Raw genomic sequence first — 27,482 nt, 5'->3', positions numbered from 1 at the left:
ATTATTAAGTTTTAAACTTACTTTACATGTTTAAGAGAAAAACATATATATAATAAGAACGTGTTTAGAAATACATTACACGAAACATGTCTAGGTTTATTTTTAGGCCCTAAACAAATTTGTAAGAGTGTTGTAAAAAGTTAGCTATAAATTAACTCGTCATAGATACCAGGACTAAATTAAGTATATACACCAGACGCGTGTTTCGTCTCAGTTATAATTGTTACAGATGTTATTTTCCGAAAATGGGGTCAGTTGGAAAATCAGTGAATTTGTGATTTCCATTTGCAGAACCTGAATGTAAAGGTTTTGATGTCAGGATAGATTGCAAAATACTAATAACAGCAACATTGGAACATAATGACTTCACAATGTTATCCCTATCGATTTAGATTATTGGAATGTCCATTTTTAATTAAAAATATTTTATTATTTGCTTATTATTTATAGATGGTAATTTATAAAATGCAGTTCACTATCTTATATTCATGGCTTATAAATGTATGTATAAATTGAACCCTGTTTGACACCCTATTCATTCATTTACCAGAAGCGTGCTTTTTGTTCTTCGGTAGTTAATCAAAGATGTCCGTTTCTATTTTTTTGCATTGGAAAGATCTTCGGTTCCACTTCTAAATTTTCTTTTTAAATAGGTAATTAAGACGGCAGATGCACATAACAAACATGGCGTCGATTATTCTAATTGACAATACTGAATAAATGAAGTCAGATATAATATAGAATGTGTGCTGTGTAAATAACGTTTTATGGTATGGCAGTCTTAGAAAAACAATCCTTTAGGGACGATAACATGGATAAATATAAAAACTACATCATCAAATTAGTAAGGGAACGACTATTTGATATTCTGTGGAAAGGGAAAGGAGCAGAATAATGTTATTGTGGTTTTTTTTATAACCTTTAATCTGTCTCTAAGCATACCTATTTTCAGCTTTCACTATGCCTCCACATTCCTTTTCAAAATTATCATGTCCCCCACCTCTACCAAAAAAAACCAGCAAATGGTTTTCTCATTTTTCAACACGAGTTTAAAATGATTGGTAGTAAGTTGCTTAATTTTAACGTCCAGGGTGCATAAATAAGGTATTTATTTTTTCGTTTGAATTATTTTACATTGTCATTTCGAGGTCTTTTATAGCTGACTATACGGTATGGGCTTTGCTTATTGTTGAAGACCGAACAATGACCTATTGTTAATTTCATGCATGTTCTGGAAACACACGAGTCTAAAAGTCAGGTATATAATATCAAAATAAGGCGATGTGGTATGATTGCCAATGAGAAAATCTCCATTGGAGTTCAAATTAAAGGGACATAAGGAATTTTAGGTAACCGTATGGTCTTAAACCATGACAAAACTTTATACCGTATAGACGGCTATTAAAGGCCCCGACATCAAAATGTAAACAATTGAATCTAAAAATCTAACGGCCTAATTATGTATAACAGAAACATTTTACAAATATCAAATATAAGACAATACTGAGGGCAACACACATCAGGCATGGGGTAATCGTAATCAGTAATCGTAATCAGCTGTAATCGATTACATTTTGCAGTGTAATCCTATGTAATCAGTAATCATGCCATTTCTGATTACAAGTAATCATAATGGAATCGATTACATTACAAAAAACAGGTGAAATCATGAATACTTTTAGATTACTTTAAGATTACATTCATATGATTACTTGCTGATTACAAATCTTGTATATATGAAATTAGTTTTTGATAGACAAGATGAAAATAAGAAAATATAAAGCTTGAATGAAAAATCATGAAACTAGTATTCACAACGATGGGACCTTGTTTCATGTGATAAATTGTATCATCTATATAACAAATTTGTATAACCAAGTGTTTTATTTTGTTAACAGTTAACTAAAGGAAATTGCCTCTCCAATATTTCGTTGTGAGGTTGAGCTCTGATGATACAAGAATATGCCTTGAAAGCATTTTTTTCCCTTGATTAGAAATTTCTGATATAAACTCCCTTTTCATATAAGTTTACCCTATATTTTTACATAGCTAAACATTGGAATTCAAATGCAGAAAACTTTTAGTTCCAATTTGACTTTGACGGTCGACATAGATATATGAGCCCACTTACTTCAAAATTGAAGTTAAAACCAGATTTCATTTATCTACATGTATAGACAAATTGAATACATTTTGTTTTTCATAAGTTTATGTATAATATGTGCTTTCTAATTTTTTATTATTTATAATTAACTTTGAGACTTAAGACTCATCAGAATAAACAAGTACATGTACATGATGTACAGTGTATACATATATGGCATAATATTAAAAACAATATGCATAGTAAATTATATGTGACATCAGAAGTTTCATCAATACAAAATATATTTTATTACAATAAACTGTTTCTTAATTTAAAGAGAAATGTGAATACTTTCCTAAGTTACAAAACTGTTTTGTGTTTTCACCAGACAATAATTGTATTAATTAGGTCAAGTATTAAAAATTTTCAAACAAATAATGACAATCAACCACTTTTAACTTTATTGATATTGGAATTGTTATTAAGACAATAAAATTTTAATACCCAGCTCACCTACATGAACTATTGTTTGTTAAAAAAATGAAAGTAGTGATTAACACCTGTAAAAACATTAATGGATGTGTCAATTACATGTATGTCCCAACAGACAATAAAACTATACTTAATAATTTATTATTTGTTCAGGTTTTTTTGTTTATTAGTCAGTTGCTTAAAATTTGTAGAAAAAAATTAAGTTGTATCTCTTAAATAGAGAAAGGACACTTATCTATAATAGCTATTTTATCATATTACACATGTTACACTGTACTTGTTTATAAATTCTTTTAATGAAGATGAATGAATTAAGGCTTTTAAAAAAGTCACCAAAATCAGTTTTTTGTGAGGATAAAAAGTTATGAAAAAAAAAATTGATATTGCAATATACAATGTAATCATAAGTAATCTAAAGTAATCATGATTACTTTAAAGAAAAGTAATCTAATGTAATCGATTACAAATGAAAGAGGGTGTAATTGTAATCTATTACATTTTATAAGCAAAGTAATTGTAATTTAATCAATTACATTTTAAAGTGATCGACCCCATCCCTGACACACATATACGACAACCACCAAACTACATGTACCTGACATGGCACAGGCACATTAAGTAAATGACAGGGTTAAACATGTTTATGATTGATCAATCCTTCCCTTAACTGAGACAGTGGTGAAAGCGTTGTACAACATAATGACAAACTGTAAAAAAATCAGTTGCAATAGTAATAACTCATAAGATAAGAGACACACAAAAATAAAACCCTACTAACATTATGACAATAGACATAAAGCTACAAAATAAAAAAGATTTTTCGGTACTGAAAGTTTGTTCAAAGTCAATTACAACTTACAAATAAATCTTGTTCCCCAAACTGAAGTATCAATCATAACATAATCAACAGGTTTAGTAATAAACAGTCTAAGAAATGCCATGGCCTTGTATACATATACAATACAAATAAGTCAAGGGCCGAAGGTTTTGTTTTATTGCTTCTTCTACATTATATCTTCAGAATAGGTCAAGATTTCTTTTTTTTACCTTTCAACAAAAGACGTTATACAGAAGAGACCAATAAAACACGTTCCTGGTAAAACATGGTAGCACATGGTTTTTCATACAAATAAAGTGGTTAAGTAGAGCACACCTAGAATTCATGGGAACAAACTTTTACATGTTAGTCTGCTGCCGTTCACTTATATTTGGTAATACCTCATAATTGTTAGTTCAGGACACTGAGTTTCACAGGACAATATAATGAATTTGTTATGGTAAGAACAGTTAATTATTTTGTTGAAAGTGTTATCATTTTTATTGTCACATTGGCATATAAAACAGAACCAAAGACAAGTCATTACATGGCGGTCGATTAATGGTGTGATATTTTGTTTTCACTTGATTATGATTTATTTAGAGTTCAAGTATTTGTTTCAGAGAATTGCCCCTGCAGTTTTTTGCTCAGTTTTGAAACGGTAGCCTTTAAATGGTCAACTAACGTACGTAACATTATTGTAACAGATCTTCCCAAAAAACAGTTGTGAGGTTTAGATTAACGTATCATTCAACGGCCAGTATAAATATTATGTGGAAGAAATTGTTTATTTTGACTACAGAAGTTGGTTTTAGTTTTACCGCAAGTTTGCGTATGATTTCAGGAAGTGGCATATCAGTAGAAAGCTGTGTACTTAGTGCAATATTCAAATGAAATAAATATATAGTTTTGTATATTTGTATTCAATTTCATGTTGTAATTATGTTTAGTTTGTACTTGTGTTTCTATAAATGTTGGCCAACTATCGTACGTATTAACAAACGCAATGACTACCACATTTTGTCCACATAAATTTAAAGTGCCAGCATGCCCTCCTTTTATTCAATATATTAATACGTAAAAAAACATTTCAGTGGTTTTGATATCTCAGACTGACTCGTAGAGCAATATTATTTGACCGAATCAACCGAAACTGACCAAATTTGCCCTTTAGTATGAATATCTATATGAGCCACTCCATCCGAAAAGGTACAAAAAAGAAAAAAATTACGAAATTCTAAAACGTGTGTATAATTATTGGTAACAGACTTGTGATTCATAAAACACATTTTCTTTTCCTCGTAACCTGAAGCTGTAAGCTATACGCATCTTCAAGTGTGAGCTCCACCTTGTTTTTATTAAATTAAAAAAAATATTTCCTATATTTCAATCAGTTTCGAAGTACAGTTTAAATGTCTTAATATGCCAATTGAAAATGTTAATTCCGGTAGTAGCGGTGATAAGGATCTGGCTGACGATACTGATACCAATGCAATCAAACCGGGCAACGGTTGATCTACATTATATTAATAACTTAACTTATATATAATTAACTTAAATTTCAATTTCTAAAACACAAGATGACTAAATTAATGTATTTTCCCTCATGTTTAAATGTTGTCTTTCTTTCTTTAAACATGGGTAGAACTGATAAAAATTATTGACCTTTTTTCTCTTCAGTGTCGTACATTGTTAAATTTCTGGTCAGTATAACATTTATCCGGGGAACAAATGATTTTACACTTGCTCAAATAAAAAAAAAATGAGATATGTCTACGTCTTTTTCCGTGTTATTTTACAAATTCGGGAAACAATTGACAGTTTTATGAAAGTTCACATTAATGTGATTTTTTTTGGATAAAATCGATTTAAAGAAATAGTATAACTAACTTTAATAACATGTCCTGTTAAGTTTAACAAATGAACTCTTTGTACCTTTTTCGCATGGACTGGCTCATATATATGTAGCTGCTATATAAATCTGAATTTTTAGGATAGATTTTATAAAACAAATGAAAGCAATATTGGAAAACAATGAAAATAAAATTTTAGTTTAGTGTCATTATAGAGTGCCATCCTTCCATCTATGCATTCATAATATTGAACTGTTACTAAAATCAGTAGTTTCGGGTATTATTATAATAAAACTACTCGATTGCATCATCTAACACTGCCATGACTGATTTAATTCGTACTTTATAAAGAAAAGTATGAGTAGTTCTCTTCTGGGAAAAGTATACTGTTAGTATATTATGTCGGCTGATTGATTTTTTGGTAGCTAAACATCAACTACAAGATATTGCATTGATGTTCCCAACGAGAATATATTTTTCGGACGTACCAGATACCATTTATAATTCTTAAAGACAAATCTGACGAATTTGACGGAATTTTTCGTAATTATACAACATCTTAAGCACAATAACAGAGTCTGTGTAATTTTCATTTAAACATTTTTTTTTTCGAAAACAGAGTCGTAAATCAAGGCAAACAAGGTCAATTACGATGAAATATCCACGTTATGCTAAGAGTAAATTTAGGAAGAGACTGTAAAAAATTGGGAAAGAAGCAACATAAAAAAAGATGTTGATATCTCATACTATACAACTATTGTTTTGATGCGTTGGATAATCTTTCCGTTCGCCTTCTTTCCATTTGTTTAATGACAGCTGCATGTGATCACAAATATGTATAGTCTAACGAGTATAGTAATTTGATATCGCGAGGAAAAAATAAACCAATACGATCATTATTCACATAAATAAAGGTCAGGTATAATATGAACAGCCTTAAATACGATATTCGGTCATTAGCAGACCTATCCTCTGTTGTGTTTAATATTCGGAATTAAAGATTATTCAAAAATATAAAAAAAATAAGAAAATGTGGTATGTAATATCTAATTGAAACCATTGCCCTATATTAGCTTTATATAAAGTTATATTCTTTGATTTGTCGTTTTTACCCTATGACGGTTAAATAATTGGATCTCGTTATTTTAGTATAATAGATACCAAAGAATTTTTAAATGCCAATATCGAATCTTTTGTAAATGAAGATAAATATCCAGCTTGAAAATAAATTACTTTGCCGATTATTAGAATTAAAATCGGAAATTAAAGCTATTAAATGGATAAATGTTAGATATTTTTCAAAATATTGACGGTCTTTTTTGAAGTATTACCGAATAGATCTGCACTAAAAAAATATGCATAAAATGTGTACGGAGAACACGGTTTTATAATGAGTACATACTGATAAATTGTGTCGGTTATTTACAGATTTTTTTAGATTATATTTCATAACAAGTTGAAATGAACATAAATGTTCTCTGGGGATAATATTGTACATGCATTTATTTTACATCTTCAGTCATACAGGATTGCCATCTTCGGTATTTATTCAAATAAGTAGTGGCAGAATATACAAAAGTTCATGAATGAGAAATACATTTAAATTTATCTGCGCAATTGAAATACGAAGTAACACAATGCAATGAAGATGTTTAAGTAATAACTGACCTTTAATTAAAGTACACTTATGTCTAGGTATTTTTTATTTTCGAATACATAATAGTTTTTTCACTCTGAAGATTTACATATTTTGCATAGATGTGTTTAAATTTTATAAGCAACATTTTGTTGACAATGAATGAATGGAAGATTTAACATTTTTTTTACATTCCTGTAAAACGCTTTATCCCTTACCTGATTTGCTTTATTTGGATCTATATCTGCTCTTTCTAATAACAATTTTACTATGTGGAGGTGTACATGACTAGCCGCTATATGTAAGGGAGTATCACCACACTGAAAGAAAAAAGGTCGCACTGTACATAGTATCATATAATGAGAACACAAGAAGTATCAGCTAAACATTCGAGAAGTTAATGTATATCAAAAACGTGTCTATCAATCGAATCTAGTATAACTGTACATATGTATTAAGTTTTTAATTTGTGTACATAAAAACATGCTCATAAAGATGTCCATTCGAATATCTTTTATATTGACAGACAATTGCAGTTTTCCCGAAAATTGATTTTTCGGTCTGATTACTCCAGTTTCCTCAATCAACAAAAACTGGTCCCCATTGTATAACCAATAACATTGAACGTTGATTTAAACTCCAACAAACAAATACACGAACAACGTTATGATTAGTTGTATCACACTCATAGTATACCAATTGGTTTCGGATAAAATCTCTTTTAATTTTTTTTATAACAAACTTTAATAACGTGTCCTGTTAAGTTTAACAAAAGGACTTTTTGTATCTTTTCGCTTGGACTGGCTCATATATATGAAGCTGCTATATAAATCAGAATTTTGAGGTTGGATTGTACATGTATAAAACAATTGAAAGCAATATTGGAAAACAATGAAAACAGAATTTTAGTTAAGTATCATTTTAGAATGCTAGCCTCTCATCTATGCATTCATTATACTGAACTGTTACTAAAATCAGTAGTTTAGGATATGTTTATAATAAAACTATTAGACGGCATCATCTAACACTGACACGACTGATCGTTCTTTATAAAGAAAAGCATGAGTAGACTCTTCTTGGAAAAGAATACTGTCAGTTAACTGCTAGTAGTCTGTTGTTATTTATGTATAATTGTCATTTTTTTTATTTTCTTTGGTTACATCTTCTGACATCAGACTCGGTCTTCTCTTGAATTGAATTTTAAATGTACGTATTGTTATGCGTTTTACTTTTCTACATTGGGTAGAGGTATAGGGGGGTTAAGGTCTCATAATCATGTTTAACCGCGCCGCATTTTTGTGCCTGTCGCAAGTCAGGAGCCTCTGGTCTTTGTTAGTCCTGTATTATTTTAATTTTAGTTTCTTGTGTACATTTGGAAATGATTATGGCGTTCATTATCACTGAACTAGTATATGTTTGTTTAGGGGCCAGCTGAAGGACGCCTCCGGGTGCGGGAATTTCTCGTTACACTGAAGACCTGTTGGTGACCTTCTGCTGTTGTTTTTTCTATGGTCGGGTTGTTGTCTCTTTGATACATTCCCCATTTCAATTTTCAATTTTATGTTAGTATATTATGTCGGCTGATTGATTTTTTGGTAGCTAAACATCAACTACAAGATATTGCATTAATGTTAACAACGAGTATATTTTTCGGACGTACCAGATACCATTTATAATTCTTAAAGACAAATCTGACGAATTTGACGAGAATGTTCGTAATTATACAACATCTTAAGTACAATTACACAGTCTGTACAATTATTTTCAAACATGTTTTCGAAAACAGAATCGTAAATCAAGGTAAACGAGGTGAATTACGATGAAATATACATGTTATGCTCAGAGTTAATTAAGGAAGACAAAAAATAGGAACAAAGCAACATCAACAATGATTTTTTTCCGGGAATCAACACATAACAAACTTACTTTGATAGTAATGAATAACAATAATAAGTGAAAAACAAAACACTGACATGACGGAGACAGAGAGCTCACTCGAGAGCTCGATGACTCTCAGGATCAAACATTCATCAACAAGCTGTTCAGTGGTATAGTAGACATACAGCAAACATTAAACAGTCTTATAATAAAATTTGAAAACCAAAATGAAGAAATACATGATATCAAAAATGATATATACGCCAAAGATGGCATTGACGACAGACTTCAAGCTGTTGCTACAGAAACTGAAGATCAAACAACTATGATAGCCGAAGTCAGAAATGAAAAGACAAAACTTACTACGTAATTAAATCTAATGAAATTATATTGGTACATTTATAAACTAGACTTGATTGTCAACAAAGTCAAATAGCAAACCGGGTTGAACGTCGCATGAGGGAAAATGCTATAGTAATAGGGGATAATGAGCGAAAAGACGAAAACGTAAAAGCGGAACTAAAATCGGTTTTCAAAAATGTTTTGAAAATAACAGAAAATAATAAAATTGACCGAGACCACATAATAGGGACCCAGATAAATCGAAACAGCACCATTCCTATAGTTGTAGAATTCCATGACTACAATGACCGGAAGCATGTCATAAACACGGCACGAACGATAAGCAAACAAAATAAACACTTACTAAATGTCTTATACATAACTCCCCAATTTCCAGACGATATGCGTGAAAACAGAAAAAGACTGGTACAAAAACAAAAAGAGTACAAAGAAATAGATGTAGACACTAAAATTAAAGGAAACAGTTTATTCTTCAGTAAACAGTGGTCACACGTATTTTGTCACAACTGCTGTAACCACAACATACGCAGAAGTTCGTGAAGCTGCCCGACCAGTAATTCAGGACCCAGTATCAGCATGAACATACAACACGCTGGTATATAGATTTACAGACAAAGACTTAATTATATTAACTATTTTCAAAGTATCTACATGATCTAAAGAGTTTCAATTCTCTATTTTATTTAAATATTATACATAATAGTTATTAATAAATAAACTCCAAATGAAATACTTTTGTCATTTGGTCATTTGCGTATGATTTCAGGAAGTGGCATATCAGTAGAAAGCTGTGTACTTAGTGCAATATTCAAATGAAATAAATATATAGTTTTGTATATTTGTATTCAATTTCATGTTGTAATTATGTTTAGTTTGTACTTGTGTTTCTATAAATGTTGGCCAACTATCGTACGTATTAACAAACGCAATGACTACCACATTTTGTCCACATAAATTTAAAGTGCCAGCATGCCCTCCTTTTATTCAATATATTAATACGTAAAAAAACATTTCAGTGGTTTTGATATCTCAGACTGACTCGTAGAGCAATATTATTTGACCGAATCAACCAAAACTGACCAAATTTGCTCTTTAGTATGAATATCTATATGAGCCACTCCATCCGAAAAGGTACAAAAAAGAAAAAAATTACGAAATTCTAAAACGTGTGTATAATTATTGGTAACAGACTTGTGATTCATAAAACACATTTTCTTTTCCTCGTAACCTGAAGCTGTAAGCTATACGCATCTTCAAGTGTGAGCTCCACCTTGTTTTTATTAAATTAAAAAAAAATATTTCATATATTTCAATCAGTTTCGAAGTACAGTTTAAATGTCTTAATATGCCAATTGAAAATGTTAATTCCGGTAGTAGCGGTGATAAGGATCTGGCTGACGATACTGATACCAATGCAATCAAACCGGGCAACGGTTGATCTACATTATATTAATAACTTAACTTATATATAATTAACTTAAATTTCAATTTCTAAAACACAAGATGACTAAATTAATGTATTTTCCCTCATGTTTAAATGTTGTCTTCCTTTCTTTAAACATGGGTAGAACTGATAAAAATTATTGACCTTTTTTTCTCTTCAGTGTCGTACATTGTTAAATTTCTGGTCAGTATAACATTTATCCGGGGAACAAATGATTTTACACTTGCTCAAATAAAAAAAAATGAGATATGTCTACGTCTTTTTCCGTGTTATTTTACAAATTCGGGAAACAATTGACAGTTTTATGAAAGTTTACATTAATGTGATTTTTTTCGGATAAAATCGATTTAAAGAAATAGTATAACTAACTTTAATAACATGTCCTGTTAAGTTTAACAAATGAACTCTTTGTACCTTTTTCGCATGGACTGGCTCATATATATGTAGCTGCTATATAAATCTGAATTTTTAGGATAGATTTTATAAAACAAATGAAAGCAATATTGGAAAACAATGAAAATAAAATTTTAGTTTAGTGTCATTATAGAGTGCCATCCTTCCATCTATGCATTCATAATATTGAACTGTTACTAAAATCAGTAGTTTCGGGTATTATTATAATAAAACAACTCGATTGCATCATCTAACACTGCCATGACTGATTTAATTCGTACTTTATAAAGAAAAGTATGAGTAGTTCTCTTCTGGGAAAAGTATACTGTTAGTATATTATGTCGGCTGATTGATTTTTTGGTAGCTAAACATCAACTACAAGATATTGCATTGATGTTCCCAACGAGAATATATTTTTCGGACGTACCAGATACCATTTATAATTCTTAAAGACAAATCTGACGAATTTGACGGAATTTTTCGTAATTATACAACATTTTAAGCACAATAACAGAGTCTGTGTAATTTTCATTTAAACATTTTTTTTTTCGAAAACAGAGTCGTAAATCAAGGCAAACAAGGTCAATTACGATGAAATATCCACGTTATGCTAAGAGTAAATTTAGGAAGAGACTGTAAAAAATTGGGAAAGAAGCAACATAAAAAAAGATGTTGATATCTCATACTATACAACTATTGTTTTGATGCGTTGGATAATCTTTCCGTTCGCCTTCTTTCCATTTTTTTAATGACAGCTGCATGTGATCACAAATATGTATAGTCTAACGAGTATAGTAATTTGATATCGCGAGGAAAAAATAAACCAATACGATCATTATTCACATAAATAAAGGTCAGGTATAATATGAACAGCCTTAAATACGATATTCGGTCATTAGCAGACCTATCCTCTGTTGTGTTTAATATTCGGAATTAAAGATTATTCAAAAATATAAAAAAAATAAGAAAATGTGGTATGTAATATCTAATTGAAACCATTGCCCTATATTAGCTTTATATAAAGTTATATTCTTTGATTTGTCGTTTTTACCCTATGACGGTTAAATAATTGGATCTCGTTATTTTAGTATAATAGATACCAAAGAATTTTTAAATGCCAATATCGAATCTTTTGTAAATGAAGATAAATATCCAGCTTGAAAATAAATTACTTTGCCGATTATTAGAATTAAAATCGGAAATTAAAGCTATTAAATGGATAAATGTTAGATATTTTTCAAAATATTGACGGTCTTTTTTGAAGTATTACCGAATAGATCTGCACTAAAAAAATATGCATAAAATGTGTGCGGAGAACACGGTTTTATAATGAGTACATACTGATAAATTGTGTCGGTTATTTACAGATTTTTTTAGATTATATTTCATAACAAGTTGAAATGAACATAAATGTTCTCTGGGGATAATATTGTACATGCATTTATTTTACATCTTCAGTCATACAGGATTGCCATCTTCGGTATGTATTCAAATAAGTAGTGGCAGAATATACAAAAGTTCATGAATGAGAAATACATTTAAATTTATCTGCGCAATTGAAATACGAAGTAACACAATGCAATGAAGATGTTTAAGTAATAACTGACCTTTAATTAAAGTACACTTATGTCTAGGTATTTTTTATTTTCGAATACATAATAGTTTTTTCACTCTGAAGATTTACATATTTTGCATAGATGTGTTTAAATTTTATAAGCAACATTTTGTTGACAATGAATGAATGGAAGATTTAACATTTTTTTTACATTCCTGTAAAACGCTTTATCCCTTACCTGATTTGCTTTATTTGGATCTATATCTGCTCTTTCTAATAACAATTTTACTATGTGGAGGTGTACATTACTAGCCGCTATATGTAAGGGAGTATCACCACACTGAAAGAAAAAAGGTCGCACTGTACATAGTATCATATAATGAGAACACAAGAAGTATCAGCTAAACATTCGAGAAGTTAATGTATATCAAAAACGTGTCTATCAATCGAATCTAGTATAACTGTACATATGTATTAAGTTTTTAATTTGTGTACATAAAAACATGCTCATAAAGATGTCCATTCGAATATCTTTTATATTGACAGACAATTGCAGTTTTCCCGAAAATTGATTTTTCGGTCTGATTACTCCAGTTTCCTCAATCAACAAAAACTGGTCCCCATTGTATAACCAATAACATTGAACGTTGATTTAAACTCCAACAAACAAATACACGAACAACGTTATGATTAGTTGTATCACACTCATAGTATACCAATTGGTTTCGGATAAAATCTCTTTTAATTTTTTTTATAACAAACTTTAATAACGTGTCCTGTTAAGTTTAACAAAAGGACTTTTTGTATCTTTTCGCTTGGACTGGCTCATATATATGAAGCTGCTATATAAATCAGAATTTTGAGGTTGGATTGTACATGTATAAAACAATTGAAAGCAATATTGGAAAACAATGAAAACATAATTTTAGTTAAGTATCATTTTAGAATGCTAGCCTCTCATCTATGCATTCATTATACTGAACTGTTACTAAAATCAGTAGTTTAGGATATTTTTATAATAAAACTATTAGACGGCATCATCTAACACTGACACGACTGATCGTTCTTTATAAAGAAAAGCATGAGTAGACTCTTCTTGGAAAAGAATACTGTCAGTTAACTGCTAGTAGTCTGTTGTTATTTATGTATAATTGTCATTTTTTTTTATTTTCTTTGGTTACATCTTCTGACATCAGACTCGGTCTTCTCTTGAATTGAATTTTAAATGTACGTATTGTTATGCGTTTTACTTTTCTACATTGGGTAGAGGTATAGGGGGGTTAAGGTCTCATAATCATGTTTAACCGCGCCGCATTTTTGTGCCTGTCGCAAGTCAGGAGCCTCTGGTCTTTGTTAGTCCTGTATTATTTTAATTTTAGTTTCTTGTGTACATTTGGAAATGATTATGGCGTTCATTATCACTGAACTAGTATATGTTTGTTTAGGGGCCAGCTGAAGGACGCCTCCGGGTGCGGGAATTTCTCGTTACACTGAAGACCTGTTGGTGACCTTCTGCTGTTGTTTTTTCTATGGTCGGGTTGTTGTCTCTTTGATACATTCCCCATTTCAATTTTCAATTTTATGTTAGTATATTATGTCGGCTGATTGATTTTTTGGTAGCTAAACATCAACTACAAGATATTGCATTAATGTTAACAACGAGTATATTTTTCGGACGTACCAGATACCATTTATAATTCTTAAAGACAAATCTGACGAATTTGACGAGAATGTTCGTAATTATACAACATCTTAAGTACAATTACACAGTCTGTACAATTATTTTCAAACATGTTTTCGAAAACAGAATCGTAAATCAAGGTAAACGAGGTGAATTACGATGAAATATACATGTTATGCTCAGAGTTAATTAAGGAAGACACAAAATAGGAACAAAGCAACATCAACAATGATTTTTTCCGGGAATCAACACATAACAAACTTACTTTGATAGTAATGAATAACAATAATAAGTGAAAAACAAAACACTGACATGACGGAGACAGAGAGCTCACTCGAGAGCTCGATGAATACTCTCAGGATCAAACATTCATCAACAAGCTGTTCAGTGGTATAGTAGACATACAGCAAACATTAAACAGTCTTATAATAAAATTTGAAAACCAAAATGAAGAAATACATGATATCAAAAATGATATATACGCCAAAGATGGCATTGACGACAGACTTCAAGCTGTTGCTACAGAAACTGAAGATCAAACAACTATGATAGCCGAAGTCAGAAATGAAAAGACAAAACTTACTACGTAATTAAATCTAATGAAATTATATTGGTACATTTATAAACTAGACTTGATTGTCAACAAAGTCAAATAGCAAACCGGGTTGAACGTCGCATGAGGGAAAATGCTATAGTAATAGGGGATAATGAGCGAAAAGACGAAAACGTAAAAGCGGAACTAAAATCGGTTTTCAAAAATGTTTTGAAAATAACAGAAAATAATAAAATTGACCGAGACCACATAATAGGGACCCAGATAAATCGAAACAGCACCATTCCTATAGTTGTAGAATTCCATGACTACAATGACCGGAAGCATGTCATAAACACGGCACGAACGATAAGCAAACAAAATAAACACTTACTAAATGTCTTATACATAACTCCCCAATTTCCAGACGATATGCGTGAAAACAGAAAAAGACTGGTACAAAAACAAAAAGAGTACAAAGAAATAGATGTAGACACTAAAATTAAAGGAAACAGTTTATTCTTCAGTAAACAGTGGTCACACGTATTTTGTCACAACTGCTGTAACCACAACATACGCAGAAGTTCGTGAAGCTGCCCGACCAGTAATTCAGGACCCAGTATCAGCATGAACATACAACACGCTGGTATATAGATTTACAGACAAAGACTTAATTATATTAACTATTTTCAAAGTATCTACATGATCTAAAGAGTTTCAATTCTCTATTTTATTTAAATATTATACATAATAGTTATTAATAAATAAACTCCAAATGAAATACTTTTGTCATTTGGTCATTTGTAGATAAAACTTCATTTTATGAATTCTAAATTTACATAGAATTTTATCCGATACTTTATTCAAATAATTTCACCATGAATTCAAATAAGTCAATAAAATACATGCAGCGTATATTGTGATTATATATAACATAATTTACCTACGGTACCGGCACGCAGACCTCATGAAAGTAACCATCTTCCTTGTGTATTACTATTATCCCGGAAAAAATTCCCACATTTTTTGTGGTTGACACTAATGCAAATCTTATAAATCCAACCGTATATATATATGCAAACAAAAACATGAATCCAGTGATATGAAATGTAATTCACAGTTCTATTAAAATACATATTTGCCATTACATAAGGGAACATATATTTATTCTAGTGAGCCTCCTCCATGCATGCTTGGAGGATGCTCCGAGCATTTTAGAGAAGCTAATATCGTTAATAAACCATTACATTCCCATTAATTTCAATCAAATATAAAAGTAATAATTAAGAGCTTGTATGAGCTTTTTGTGAGCCTTTTGTACGCCTGTAAAAATAAAGTTTTACTATGTTGCCCTCGAAAATTAGTTAATTAACACAAAAATAGATAAATCAAACTTGAGGTTAAACAGTTTAGGGACATTTCTTCTACATGAGAACGAAAAGCTCTAATATAACTAAAACATATTTATATAAAGCCGATCAAAATAACACAACAGTGGTTGTAAAAAATGGATTACATCAAACCAGAAACAACAGTTATCATTACCTGAAATAAAATCAAAATCTATAAAAAATATTGTTGAAAAACTATTATAGGAAAAAAGAAATAGATTCACAAACTTAGGATTTTTTTAAGAATGATAACGAATCAAAACATAGACACATATACCTTCTTTGGAAAATTCATAAAATCAATCTACACATAATTAATGAGGCATTTCGAAGTGGTCAAATAGTCAGCAACATAAACATTTCTTACCGACCAATCATCCATAAGTGTAACTCTAAGTAAGTTTAAAAGTAAGTTTATGAATCTATTTCTTTTTTTCCTATATAGTTTTCAACAATATCTTTTATAGATTTGACAACAACGTTAATATTTATTTTCATGTAATTATAAATGTTAATGTGACTTGTTAGTGTTCGGATGTAATCGATTTTATTTAAAACCACTGTTGTGTTATTTTTATAAATATGTTTTAGTTATATTAGAGATTTTCCATCTCATGTTGATGAAATGTCCCTAAACTTTTTAACCTCAAGTTTTAATGTATCTATATTTGTGTCAATTAACTAATTTTCTAGGACAACATAATAAAACTTTATTATTACAGGCGTACAAAAGGCTCACAAAAAGCTCATACGAGCTCTTAACTATAAACTCTTCTATTTGATTGACATTAATGGGAGTGTAATGGTGTATTAACGATATCAGCTTCTCTAAAATGCTCAGAGCATCCTCCAGGCATGCCTAGAGGAAGCTCACTAGAATAAATATATGTTCCGTATCTGTGTCCCATATTCATACGTCGACAAGAAAAGACAAACAAAATTTATGACAAGAATGTCTGTGTACCTGTGCACGTATACTTTAAACCGTAATTGGGTCATCTATAGTACAGGTTGTAAATTGTATTGCTGTTATGTATGAATTACATCCCAGCTTCTTTGTTCTAACTGGGGTGATCTGAGCCGGATCGTCCCTACCAGATCACCCCAGTTTGAGTTTCTTTGTTATGCATGCTTTTCTTTGTTCTGTAACTTTTTGGAGGGAATGTCAAAGTCAATATAAAACTGATCATTAATCTATACGGAAAATACTATCTATCAAAATTCACGTAGAAAAATTCCAATGTATATGCTGGGATTCGATTTCAAGACCTTTAGCATATCAAGCCACGACACATACCACTACACCAGGAAGACTGGATACGAACTAGTAGTAATTTGACATACTTAAAGGAAGCAAGATCTTTTTATAAGTGGGGCGAGTTGTCAGACATTTATTCAGTGGGGTTAAAACCTTTTTCGTTAATAAGTGAGTTTTCAGACTGATTGTTCAATTTGATTTTACACTTTTTTAAAGGTGGAGTGAGTCGGTAAACAAGAGTGGGGCGATTTTGTTTTTATCAAGTGGCAATATAGTGTGGGCCGATTGGCAAGTGGGGCGAATTGACATTTTTTTTTATATCTACTCATCGTGTTTGGGGGTCATAAAGGGTATACATCATATAGTAATATATTAAGTATATTGTAATGGCTATGTAACGTTCCAAACTAGATTTTATAAATTGTAAATGGTTTTTCTTCTAATCTAAAACAGCTCGGATGTAAAATAATAATCCTAATCGGGCTTGGTGTCAGTGTTAGATCCGGCCATCGGCCACCGCGTCCTTGTGGGATTACTATTAATGAAAGTAACATGTACTTTAAACCGTAACTGGTTTACCAAAAGTGTATTTTTGTTATGAATGAATAAAAGATGCATGTATTTTATTGATAATGAACAATGAATATTAGAAACATTAACATTAATTATATGGTTCAGGTCAGGCAGACCGAACAGAGAGAATTCTCTCTTTTTGTATTGTTTTCTATTTTTGAATTCCTTTCTACTTAGTTATATAATGTTCAATTACGTTGAGTGGATTACATATGAAATAAATAAGACTGTTAAGCCAAAACTAGATAAATGATAATTATTGTATCAATTAACTTCTCTTAATGTAAATGGCTTTGGAAACGATTTTCAACACAAATCCATGTTTCTTTGGTTGAAATAATTTCAAAGCGACATTATGTTCTTGGGGTGGAGAATTTATTTGTCGCACGGGGAAACGAACTGTAGAGGTTTTGCTATTTTGTTTTACAGCTCAACAGATTATATGTTAAAGGACAAAATAGCAGATGAAAACGGAAGGTATCTCATTCTAACTGTTGAAATAGGTAACACAGATTTTGTTTTTGTAAACAATTATGCGCCCATCAAAAATTTTGAAAATGAACAAATTGGATAAATTGAAAAAAAACAAGATTTAATTAAACGAAAAGTTAGATCAAAATTTTGTTTTGGGTGGAGATTTTAATACGATACTAAATCCATCTTTAGACAAAATGGGTGGTTCAAAATATAACACCGGTCAAATATACGATGTAACAGTACAACATAAGAACGAACTATACAAACCAGTTGACACTTTTTAAAATATATAATGTGTGACAAATATAAAAATATCTTTTTCAATTCATTACCTTCTAGAATGTCAACAAGTTGTGTAATTTTTAAAATTTGGAGATTTAAACTACATGAAAATTAGGAAATGTGATATGATTTCCAAAGAGTTCAAATCAAGTTAATGTGAGAAATTATAGGCAACTGTACGGCTTTCAACAATAATTTAAACCCATATCTATATATTGTCTATTGTTGCAGACTGAAGAATGCTCTCTAGATGTTGTTTTTTTTTTGTCGTTTAGTTGTTTTCTCATTGACTAACACTGATATGCATGATGCATGTATTTTTTTAATATATAAATATGAATGACACAATACAATGTAGATCGATTGGATTAACTTTATACGAAGATAAACATTATATACATGTTATACTATTTCGGGTTGAAAAAATCTTAGAGGGAGGTATGTATAAATACTTGAAAATTTAGTTGTCACAAAACATGAACATGTATAAGTGTAAGTCCAGTAATTAATAATTTTTTGATATTTGACATCGATTTGAGAAGACTACACAATCAATCGGACGTCGTTTTGGCAATACATGACATCAAGTTGGACGTCGATTAGAGTATCAAAATATTGGACGTCGATTTGAGAACGTGACATCAGATTTGGACGTCGATTTGAGGAACAGACGTCGATTAGAAAATGGACGCCGATCTGAGTCTAACATATATTCGTGATGTACTTATCATAGATAATTCGGATTGAGACATCCATACATATAGTGTCCTAAGCTGATGAACTAATAATGTCATTGTTAATTATTTATGGGATTTAATTTTAATTTTATTGTCAATGGGAATAGAAATGGAGCGGGTTAGGTATGTGTGTTTTTTTTTTTTTTTAAATTTCATTCAAGGATTTTTATGTGTTCGTGGGGGGATTGGGAAGAAGGAAAGGTCTCCTTTAGTATAATATGTTTTATCACATAGCATTTTTCTGATTCCTCACTGTTGTCTAGATTTTGACCACAAGGTCTTAAAAAAAACCTGCTTCTACATAAATAAACACAGTTCTTTTTTTTTTTATAAAAATAGAAATTTGTGTTTAACATGAATGTGAAAGTTAACTCATAATATGCACTACAAACTGTTTCATAAAATATATTTCAGGCAATTCAAATTAGCAAATAAACTGTTCAAATACTCCGTTGCTTGAAGCTTTAATTCTTATCCAATATTGCAATGTTTTAAACATACAAGTAGAAAACTTTTATCTAAATTATACATTCAAAACATTTAGATTTTATTCGGACTATGTCTTAAAGATAAAACAAATATAAAGTTTAGTTCGTTGAAGACTAATAAGGGCACCACGTGGCGGATCCAGTCAGTTTAAAAAGGTGTAGTCAATCCAAGATAAAAGGTGGTTCCAGTCATATGTTTCCATTCAAAAACATTGATCGTTAAAAAGGGGGGTTCCAGCTCTAGGACCCCATCCCCTTGGATTACCCAACAAGGTGGGTTCCTACATATGCAACAGATTTAGTTTTTCTCATTATGTACGCTATTCTCAGTTTGTCTCTTGCCGTTAAAGACAAAATTGTTTGTAAGCTCAGTCTGGTCATCCGTTATATTTAAGAGAAAATTTGAGTTTTTTACTTATAGTTAAAAATTGTTTATTATAACACAAAATACTAATTCACAAAATTGTATTGCTATATTAATGCAGTAATTAAGACAAAAACTAATAATTAATAAAAAGCAAGAATGCATTGACTACTTCCTGCAACACGCGAGGTTTCCCCCTGATATTGCATGACGGGATTTAAAAACGATCATTTGTTGTCCCAGGGTTGTCTTTAAGGCCCGGGGGCCGGGGATTTCCCCCGGCAACTTCCGCTTGTGGACCCGGCTTACTCTAGCGGCAAGTATGACCTGACTTTTTGAGAAAAAAAATACAGAGATCAATATTTCTCCGTTACAAGTTTTTGTTCCGTGATTTTAATTGTGAACAAGAGATACATCGAGTAATCCAAGTGAATCAGAGTGTTTTGGCCATTTTTACAGGTGAAAGCTTTTCTACGACGCTGCGAGATTTTAAAGCGCTCGGATGATTTTGTCACTTCCGTTCTAAAATTTGACCGATCTTTTCACTATGCAGCGACGGTTAGATTTCTTTGGATTTAATAAGTATAATTTATTTGTTTATCAGGCGTTCTAAGAATTTAAATTCAGAAATGAGGATGGTCAACGATTATTTTAACATACGTTGGACAGGCTGCATAAGTTTTCAACCAAATGTATCACACAAAAAGATCGATTTCTACAACCAGTCACAGTGTCAACATTGGTATTCAAAACAAATACTAAATATAGCTGAAGTCCAACATCTTTTAAGATAGGATAAATGACAACTGTCAACATCTTCTATAAATGTTGTTTGCCCAAGTATCCTATCTGTCTCTCTCTCAATAAGTCCAAAGCCTGCCTGGCCTCATGAATACTTATAAGTTATAATAAAGAAATGACGACTCAATAAATAGGACTATAGATAGACGCTAAAGGGGATCAATCACCCCATAGTTTTGTGCCCCCAGTTAATTGACCCTGTCTGATCAGTTTGTCCTTCAACTTTATATCCAGAAGTATGACAATTTGCAGAATATTTATATATGCAAGTAAATAAAGATTACAGAAAAAAGGGATTTAAATTTCTGCTAAACCTTGTTGAAATTAGAAAAAGTTGGACTTATTCATTTTCATACAAAAAGGGGATAGTTTAATCCTGTCACACTTGTGTGGATGTATTACTATAATAAATAAAATTTAACCATGATATTGCTATTCTCAAACATCTTTAAATATATAGCTGTAAGTTGAAAGTCTGGATATTCAAATAAATGTGATCAAATTTACAGAAAAGTTGACCCATGTTACAAATTTTAATAAACAATTTACATTATCATCAGTATAAAATGATGTTTTGAGAGGAGTGAATGAGGGTCCAGGAGACCCCCAAAGTTCGGATTTTGCACCATTTTTTCAAAATTTTCTGGGGCCCTTGAGCAGGCCCCATACCCCCGGCCGTAGCACGACGAGCAAGCTCGTCGCCGCGAACGGCTTCGCCGTCCGCATTACATCCCCTCCTACTTTTTATAATTAACCTGCTACTTCATATCTTAGAGACAACCCTGTGTCCTGATTGGTAATCATATTTTAACGTTGTTATGAGTGTTGATGACCAATTTGATATATAATTACTACCGGCTAATGCAATAATTTACACTCAGTAAATAACATGTTCAATATGTACAGTTTATCGTTCAATTGATTTTGTTGACGTCTTAAACATTTTTTTCTTTCTTTCTAATATTTGCTTTTTACGACTGATAAGGTGAACAGATTCAAGTATATTATATCAAGCCATAAAGACCATACATACATGCATGCGTGTTGAACTTTTGCTATCTACGCTATGACTAGGTGTAGATGATGTGTATATTATTGTCTTGCAATACTTATGGGAGGATTGTAAACAGGTGAAATGTTATATGCAGCGAGTTGTTAGCCGGGCCTGTAGGACACACGTGCCAGGTGTGACTGTCGGTTCTAATCAGTGTATCATAAGAACGCAGGTCGCGTGAACTACACAAAATTAGAAAACATGTTCAAGGTGGTGACAAATACAAATGGATCGCAGTGGAATTATTCAATCTTATTTAGTGTTATTATCTATTTGAATTGAATCAGATAATAAACAGAGAAATGAACAGCTTTACAAGCAGAGCCAAATACAATGAAAGTCCCAACTATGTATTGGCTTCCGAAGCTACACAAAACCCCTTACAAATATAGATTTATTTCGTCTTCAAGCCATTGTTCAACTACTTAATTGTCTATTCTTCTTATCAGCACACTTGGTACAATTAAAAACCTGATAATAAATTGTTCAAATAAGGCCTTCGAAAATAGTGGAACAAATTACTTTTGGAGTGTCAAGAACTCGTTGGAAGTACTTGATAAATTGCGTGCTTATATTGGTGATTTTGAATCTGTTCAAAGTTTTGATTTTTCTACCCTGTATACCACATTGCCTCACATTCTCATTAAGAAAAAATTCACACACCTAATTAAATGGGCATTCAAAAAATCAGAATGTGAATATATATGTTCAAACTCTTTTAGGTCATTTTTTAGTAGCAATAAACAAAAAAACTATGTTAATTGGACATGCTTTGATACTATATATGCCCTTGAATTTTTACTAGACACCAAATCGTCTGCACTGCAGCCGTCCCGCTAGACCACACTACCACCTGGGCTCTCAAAAAAAGAGCTTTCGCTGGCTGTGTGTTACCTTTCCTCGTCAGTTTCAATCTAGCGGCGTACTACAGTACATGATATATAAGGCATGAAGATGTTATTGTTACAGATCAGCTAAATTATCTATAGTAAAGGATCCTACAAATTAATGTAATATACAGTCACAGAAAATAATTATATTTATGAGTACGTCTGAGTCAGTGACAACTCTACAACAGATGTATCCATCGGATCGCCATCAATGATGTTGATACATGGCTTTGTACATACTTACATACCTATATATATTTACAACTATATATATATATATATATATATATTTACAATAAAACTGGTTTTTTTTTAGATCATGACAAACGAACAGTTACAACTAGCAAAGACGTCAATACACAACAAGTTCCCAATACAGTATGATTTAAGTAAATTATAAATACGAGAGACACATGACGCTACACAAAGGTCATGCTTACGAGTCAACCCTCTAGATCAAGCAGAATTAGGAAAACCACAAAGCCAAAACCACGATGCTCGTTAGACATATACATAGTCAGGTCAGAACCATAAGGGACTTAATAGTAAGAATACAAATAAAAGTAAAACGGCAAAAGTAATACAATAATACACAACTTCAGCACTTGAAACCAAAACCTCAAGAACATCCTGTATGATTTGTCAGGTTCACACTAAATAAATGCCTGTAAGATCGGGGTACGTTTACATGAACCTTTTGACAATATGGTTCATTAACGTTTTGCTGAGACACCAAAAATATTTTAAAAAGTCTGAAAATCGTATTTGTTAAGAAATTCATACGCCATACGCGGGTAAATATGATATATGTGTTCCAATTGCCTAAATCAAAATCACGCAGATAGATATCCTTGTCCTGTGCAGTTTATTTCAAACGTTCACGCTTTTTTGTTTGTCTTAAATTTTTACACTTTAAGTTGTAAAATAAATTCAGAGGCATTGGCATTCGTTACGTATAAGAAAAGACATGTTGGGCAAACTAGTATTGAACTTTGAAAATGAACGACTTATGATATTTAGATTACAGTAACTGTAGTTTTATCTTTACAGTCTTTAATGGGACTGACATATTATATATTTGTAAATTCCAAACCACAAAGGTTATTCTACCAGTATTAAACTGTGAAGCAATCTATTCCTTTTGAGTTTTAAACTTTGTAAATATGAATATGAAAAGTTGAAAGATCCATGATTTACTTCAAGGTTTCATAATTATATTCATTGAATGTCTTTTTGTTTTTAATTTTTCTTATAATTATACATTTTCAAACCAGATTTTATGGTTAAAGTAAAGGTATTTTCCCCCAAAGAAGAAAACACTAAGAAAGCAAAACTTCCGTTTTTTTCTTTATTTTTTATTTCCATGATTAATTGTTTAGGTACTTCGGAGAAAAAAAGACTTATATTTACCTTAAATCGTATTAAATCTAATGGAAATTCAAATTAACATAAGTTATAAACCAAAAAATATGGATTTTTTTTAAATGGTTTACAATTAACCTTGAAATTTTTTCTTACTTTAAAGTTTATTATACATTTCAAAAAAAAGATCAATGTTTATTAAGGCGAACATTTATTTGAAAATGAATCAGATTTAAAAACATCTTAAACTAGGTTAAAAATTGGAAATTTATTTTAATTGAATATAGTTTAAATTCTAGTTCAATTCGATTTTTTTCAGTGCAATGCATAGATTTTATTTCAATTTGAGATTTGATATGCATAAACTATGCATTTAATTTTATATTAAATGCACCATTTCAAGCAATGAGCTTTTTATTTAGAAAATAAATAATTTTCTTTTAATCAGACTCATCAATCATAAAAACACAGATGATTGATCTATGCTGCTTGATATTCAACAATGTTTTACAAGTATTAAAGAAAAACGTCAACTCGTACCTTATTTTCACCGTTTGGATCTATATCTGTTCTTTCTAATAACAATTCAACTATGTCAAGATTTCCACCTCTAGCAGCTGAGTGTAAGAGAGTTTTATTAGACTAAAATAAAAAAAAGCTTGTACTGTTTATAGCATGATATGGAAGCTAACAAAAACAATTATATTACATGATAAAATTACAAAAATGTATTTGTCATCATTTCGGGAAGTCAATGAAATTCAATCTTTTTTGCTAATCGCAATTTCGTTAAAACTGTTTATATAAATTACTTGTGTGCATAGTACATTTCCATGGTGATGTGTAATCGTATCCAGTTGTCATTACCAACAAAAAACCTGATCGCCTTGGTATGGTCATTATTGTACATGGCGTCTTACTCAAAAAACAAATGCACAACAATATCATTGTTAGTTGTTTCGCACTTGTAGTATAACAGTTGGTATCATAATGGGCAGATTTGAAGAAAGATGTTACAATAAAGGCAATCGAAATAGGACAAGAAATAGTTCAAGTTGTCAAAATTATATAACTGAAACAGACAAGCTGCTTACATTTACATCATTTGTGACGGAGTTGAAAGTTGTTTCGTAAGCAATAATATCAAATTTACTTTTTTTAGTATGTATCATGATATGTGTAATTAAATATCATTTTTCTTTCTTTTTATTGGATGTCTCACACGATTTAGCAATTGTACTATTAAACTTATTTATTCATTTTTTTTTGGGAGTTTGTATATTTCAATAAAATATTTTCAGTTTTTTTCTGATTTGGTTTGATGAAAGATTTTCCAAAGTTGGACTGTCCTGTAAAGGACGTCATTTCATACCTTATTTTCTTTCTTCGGATCTATATCTGCTCTTTCTAATAACAATTTAACAATGTTGATGAATCCACCTTCAGCAGCTGCGTGTAAGGGAGTGTCACCATACTGAAATAAAAGGTTTACAATGCTCATATTATCATAAACTCAACAAACAAATACACAACAACAGTTAGTTGAATCGCTATTGTAGTATCACAGTTGGTTTCATATCGGGCAGACGTTATAATAAAGTCAATCGAAATAGGACAAGATATAGTGAAAGTTGTCAAAATTATATAACAGAAACATACAAGCTAATTACATCTACGTCATTTGTGACGTAGTTGAAAGTTGTTTCGTAAGCAATCATATCACATTTACTTTTTTAATATGTATCTGGATATGTGTATTTAAAATATCATTTTTCTTTCTTTTTATTGGATGTCTCAAACGATTTAGCAAGTGTACTACTTGACTAATGTATTCATATTTTTTGGGAGTTTGTATATTTCAATAAAACATTTTCAGTGTTATTCTTATTTGGTTTGATAAAAGATTTTACAAAGTTGGACTGTCATGTAATGGACGTCATCACATACCTTATTTCCTTTATTCGGATCTATATCTGCTCTTTCTAATAAGAATCTAACAATGTTGATGAATCCACCTTCAGCAGCTGCGTGTAAGGGAGTATTACCATACTGAAATAAAAAGTTTACAATGTTCGTATTATCATACAGACGTGTAATACAAACTATGTCATACAAATTATTAAAGTACAAAAAAACATTGGCCAACAATTCAAAATGATGAATTTCAAAATAGTTTTTCTTAATCGCATTTTTGTTGAGACAGTAAATAAACTGTGTATTCGAATCGCATTTAATATAACATAAAGTAGTGTGTTCTGTTTGTGTACTCCATTGTCATCCCCAACAAAAACCGACAAAAGCTTTATACTCCAATAAAACAAATACACCAACAACATTATTGTAAGTTATCCTACACTCTTAGTATAACTGTTTGTATCATTACGGCCAGATTTCAGAAAATAGGTCTCAGTGCACGAAATAAAAGAGTGTCGAAAGATACAAGAGAGATAGTCAAACTCATGGATCGGAGATAAACTGACAACGCCATGTCGTAAAAAGTAAATGACAAACAGACAAATGATAGAACACAATACACGCATCTGGTGCTCATTTTATTACAAACCCAGTCGATAGTCTAATTCGGTAGGTCATGTTCGTCGAATGGGTAATGGGATTGTATTTACGACGTAAGGAACATATACGATATGATCTGTGAAACGATTATTCCATAATGGTCAACCAACTCGTGATGGCGTCAGTAAAATTAACGAAAGGATGATTTCAACTTTAACTTTTGGAACTTTTGGTGTAATAGCTTCCTTGTGTGCCAGAACCATCTATCAAGGAAATCATGTTAGGGTATACTAGCCTGGGAATATCGTATCAATTAGGAGATACTGTATCTGTGTATCCTTTTTGTCTAAGTCGATGAGATAAATGTGTTCAACATAGTAACCAAATTCTGAATTATTTAGTGGAGTATCTTTCTTCGTAAGAAGTTCCTGAATGAAGCCAGCCTCATTATAATAAAAAACGAAGTAGGCAAGAAGAGGGGCTCAATTGGTTCCCATTGGAATGCCAACAGTCTGTGGAAAACACGTCCTCCAAACGTAAAAATATGTAGTCATGTAAGAA

The 27,482-nt window shown here is 31.1% G+C and overlaps 1 protein-coding gene across 1 annotated transcript in view; it reads right to left on the bottom strand.

Moving 5' to 3' along the window:
• The window catches only part of LOC143074139 (uncharacterized), a 106,661-nt gene that overhangs the window by 11,368 nt on the left and 67,811 nt on the right, over positions 1 to 27,482 (bottom strand). The window contains exons 3-7 of the mRNA XM_076249686.1: positions 26,355 to 26,456; positions 25,780 to 25,881; positions 24,936 to 25,049; positions 12,756 to 12,857; positions 7,103 to 7,204 (exon numbers count right to left, since the gene is read on the bottom strand). Coding sequence (XP_076105801.1) covers positions 7,103 to 7,204; positions 12,756 to 12,857; positions 24,936 to 25,049; positions 25,780 to 25,881; positions 26,355 to 26,456 — 522 coding nt within the window. The remainder of the gene's footprint in view (positions 1 to 7,102; positions 7,205 to 12,755; positions 12,858 to 24,935; positions 25,050 to 25,779; positions 25,882 to 26,354; positions 26,457 to 27,482) is intronic.

The sequence above is a fragment of the Mytilus galloprovincialis genome, chromosome 5, assembly GCF_965363235.1.
Source record: "Mytilus galloprovincialis chromosome 5, xbMytGall1.hap1.1, whole genome shotgun sequence".
Lineage (NCBI taxonomy): Eukaryota > Metazoa > Mollusca > Bivalvia > Mytilida > Mytilidae > Mytilus > Mytilus galloprovincialis.
Note: the sequence above shows the minus strand (reverse complement) of the source record. Positions and strands in the feature narration are given on the sequence as shown.